This window comes from Lolium rigidum, chromosome 6 (assembly GCF_022539505.1).
Source record: "Lolium rigidum isolate FL_2022 chromosome 6, APGP_CSIRO_Lrig_0.1, whole genome shotgun sequence".
Classification (NCBI taxonomy): Eukaryota; Viridiplantae; Streptophyta; class Magnoliopsida; order Poales; family Poaceae; genus Lolium; species Lolium rigidum.
In genome coordinates, this window is record NC_061513.1 from 309,209,218 (window position 1) to 309,212,675 (window position 3,458).

Genomic DNA, 3,458 nt, shown 5'->3' on the forward strand with positions numbered 1-3,458 from the left:
CCGGGGTTCGTTGCGGCGTCACCTTTCCCGCCGTCGCGTCGCGCGCACCCACCCGCCCCGCCTCCCTTCACTCCCAAGCCAACCCCGACGACCCAACCAACGTCCACCTTCCACGCGATCGCCGCTCACTTCCAGTCCATCTACTCCTACTACATATATACTCTCCTCCTCCAGATCCGGCAAACTCAGCGGCAGCACACGGAGCTTCAGCCACAGATCCCATTGCCAAGTACACGTCGAGCAACTGCATCATGGCGCTGCAGCTTGCGCCATGGCGCCTCCTCCTCGTGCTCGCCGCCCTCCTGGCTGCCGCCTCGGCGCAGACGTCGCCCACCGCGGCGCCTGCCCCGCCTGTTCCCGTACCAGTGCCGACAGCGCCGGCCCAAGCCCCTCCCGTGCCGGCGACTCCCGCTCCCACTGCCACCCCCGTCGCCCCCGTCGCCCCCGTCGCCCCGGTAAAGCCGCCTCCCGCAGTCGCGCCGGTCAAGCCGCCTCCCGCAGTCGCGCCGGTCAAGCCGCCTCCCGTCGTCGCGCCCGTGTCCGCGCCGCCGCCTGTTGTCACACCACCGCCTGTCACTCCCCCGCCGGTGACACCACCGCCTGTCGTACCCCCGCCTGTCTCCGCGCCTCCTCCCGTGACGCCACCGCCGGCGACGCTACCGCCCGCGGCTGCCCCGGCCCAAGCACCCGCGGTGCTGCCACCGGTGGCGGCAACTCCGCCCGCGGCCATGGCACCCGCCGTGCTCCCACCCGCCGAAGCCCCGTCCAAGAGCAAGAACAAGCACAAGAGGAAGAAGAGCGGCAAGAAGAAGGCGCCCGCCCCTGCTCCCGAGCCACTCAGCCCGCCGGCGCCCGTCGCGCCGGAGCCCACCGTGGAGGACGTGTCTGGCCCGGCACCCTCCGCCAACGATCTGGTAACGCGTCTCAATCAATTTTTTTCTTACTTTCTTACCGACAAAACGAATGAATCAACGAAAGATCAACTCATGTCAAATGTTTTTGAATCTGTTCTTTGTGCAGAGCGGGAGCAGCCGGCAGTACGTGCAATGGGGTTTCGTGGTGCAGACCGCCGTGGTTGCGCTTTTGCTGTCAGTAGCGTGGTGAAAGTGAAGCATATATAGAGATCCATTCATCCGTCCGTCGATTTTATTCATGTATCACACCTCATGATTCGATCATTCCTCTTGTTTCTGGTAGGGAATTATGATTTATTCGGGGCTTGTAATAAACAGTTTTTTTTTGACGTGTTTTGCATGTATTTTTTTTCTGAATTGAATACCGGCATTGTCTTCTTTAGTTCGAATGACTGGAAGTGAAATGAAATGGTGCGTCGGCGGCCGTATCTTCGGATATGCAGCCTTGAATTATTCAGAAAAAATGAATAGGCCGAGGAGCCAAATCAGCAAGGATCACGCTCTTTCCAAATTTTGGAGTGCACACTAGTAATTGAGTGATAATCATGGTATCCCGTATATTGTAGGATGATCTCTAATATGCTTTCTTCAAATTTTTACCATGTCCCCTGCAGTTAGAAGAAAATTCCATGCTAGCTTGTAGTTCAAATTGGCAATAGACCAATTTGTCACCGGTTGCATCACCAAATCGTTGCATTTGTGCAAAAAAATTCTTGCCCAGGGATATTCACATGCACGGAGTATTTCATATCTATGTTATCTATTTTTTCGATAAAGATACCTATGTTATCCATATATAAGAAGTATTTGAAAGTGTACAATTTGTTCTTATTTGCATATAGGCACATTTTTGCACAATCAGATGTAGATCAAACAACTGAGATCACCCCCATTCTTTTATCACCCACTCATATTGCCATTCCTCGCCCCGGCCCATTGACCGGCCGGCCCATCGCTTGTCCTGCCATGCCAGCTAGTAAAGTTGTGTGTAGCTCCACTTTGGCCACCGCACGAGTCTATGGATCAAGTCTTCCTTCTAAACCCATAAGAGCATCTCCAGCAAATAAATGGTTGGAGCTTGGCTCAAAAAAAAAAAGAGCATCTCCCAGCCGTGTCCCCGACGAGGCCTCCGGTAGCCATTTTTTACATCCAGGCGGCGTTATTCGGCCCAGCCGCGCCCCCGGCTCCTCGTTTTCAATTTGGCCTTTCGTCCGTCTGGAGAGCCCAGGACATCCCCTGACCCCCGGGGTGCGCTCGGGGACTCGGGATGAGAGAAAAGCGGGGACGGGCCCGCTCTATCGGCGAGAGAACACACGAACCCCACCACTTTGTCGTTGCAAATCCCCCCTTCCCTCCCGTTCCTCTGTCGCCGGCGGCACCACCCCTCGCCAATCCGCCGGCCGGTTGCCTCAACTCCGCCGTTCCTCCACCCAGCAGCCTATATTCCGCCACCCGTCCTCCCCTCTACGTATTTTCCGCCCTCCAAAAGCTCCCTCGCGTCGCGCCTCATCGACACACCCGGCAGGTGTTCGTCCAATTGCCTGGCCGGACATGGACTCCAACGAGGAGGAGGAGCATATGTTCGCCGAGATTTTTGAAGAAGAAATGGCAGCCGCCGCCCAAGATGAGTAGCACATGCTGATCCTAGCTTGCCTGTCTGGCTTCTACGCCGAGTCGGACATTGGTCGCCGTGGTGGGTCGGCACCAGGTCGCCGGAAGTGCAAGCCGAGGCAGCGAATGGAGGGCTACTGCATGCTCTACGCCGACTACTTCACCGACGATCCATTGCACGGTGAGGCTATTTTTAGGCGTCGTTTCAGGATGAACCGGAAGCTCTTCCTGAAAATTCTGTATGCCCTTCGAGAGTACGACTCCTATTTCAGATGCAAGTTGGATTGCACCGACATGGCAGGGTTCTGCGCCCTCCAAACGTGCACGGTCGCTATGAGGATGTTGGCATATGGAGCTCCTGGTGACTCTACCGATGACTATCTTCGGATGGTGGAGTCCACCGCCCTTGATTGTTTCTACCGGTTCTGCAGGGCGGTGATAGCACTGTTCGGGGACATCTACTTGAGATCACCCACTGTCGAAGACACTGCTAAGATCCTCGTTGTCAATGAAGCATAAGGATTTCCAGGGATGCTTGGAAGCATTGACTACATGCATTGGAAATGGAAGAACTGTCCGTTTGCCTGACAGGGAATGTACAAGGGTCACAAAAAAGCTGCACTGTGATACTTGAGGCAGTGCCTAACTATGATCTCTGGATTTGGCACACCTTCTTTGGTATGCCGGGATCCAACAACGACATCAACGTCTTGCAGTGCTCGCCGATCTTCTCCAAGCTTGTTGAGGGTCATGCTCCTCCTGTTAACTTTGTGATCAATGGCCGACAGTACAACAAGGGATACTATCTTGCAGACGGTATCTATCCAAAGTGGGCGACATTTATGAAGACTATCTCAAGCCCCACCCTCCCGAAGGAGCATCAGTTTGTCAAGGAACAAGAAGGTTGCTGAAAGGACGTCGAGCGTGCATTTG

The 3,458-nt window shown here is 55.2% G+C and overlaps 1 protein-coding gene across 1 annotated transcript; it reads left to right on the plus strand.

The window, feature by feature from the left end:
- The first annotated feature begins 251 nt into the window (after positions 1–251).
- On the plus strand, positions 252–1,300 carry LOC124659427 (vegetative cell wall protein gp1-like). Its single transcript, XM_047197302.1, has 2 exons — positions 252–914; positions 1,021–1,300. The coding sequence occupies exons 1-2, from the start codon at positions 252–254 to the stop codon at positions 1,102–1,104; spliced, it is 747 nt and encodes a 248-aa protein (XP_047053258.1). The 3' UTR covers positions 1,105–1,300.
- The last annotated feature ends 2,158 nt before the right edge of the window (positions 1,301–3,458 follow it).

Excerpts from the sequence above, each read along its gene's own strand:
- LOC124659427 (XM_047197302.1), top strand. The coding sequence starts at position 252 with ATGGCGCTGCAGCTTGCGCCATGGCGCCTCCTCCTCGTGCTCGCCGCC. Across the intron at positions 915-1,020 it reads CACCCTCCGCCAACGATCTG|AGCGGGAGCAGCCGGCAGTA; the intron begins GTAACGCGTCTC and ends TTCTTTGTGCAG.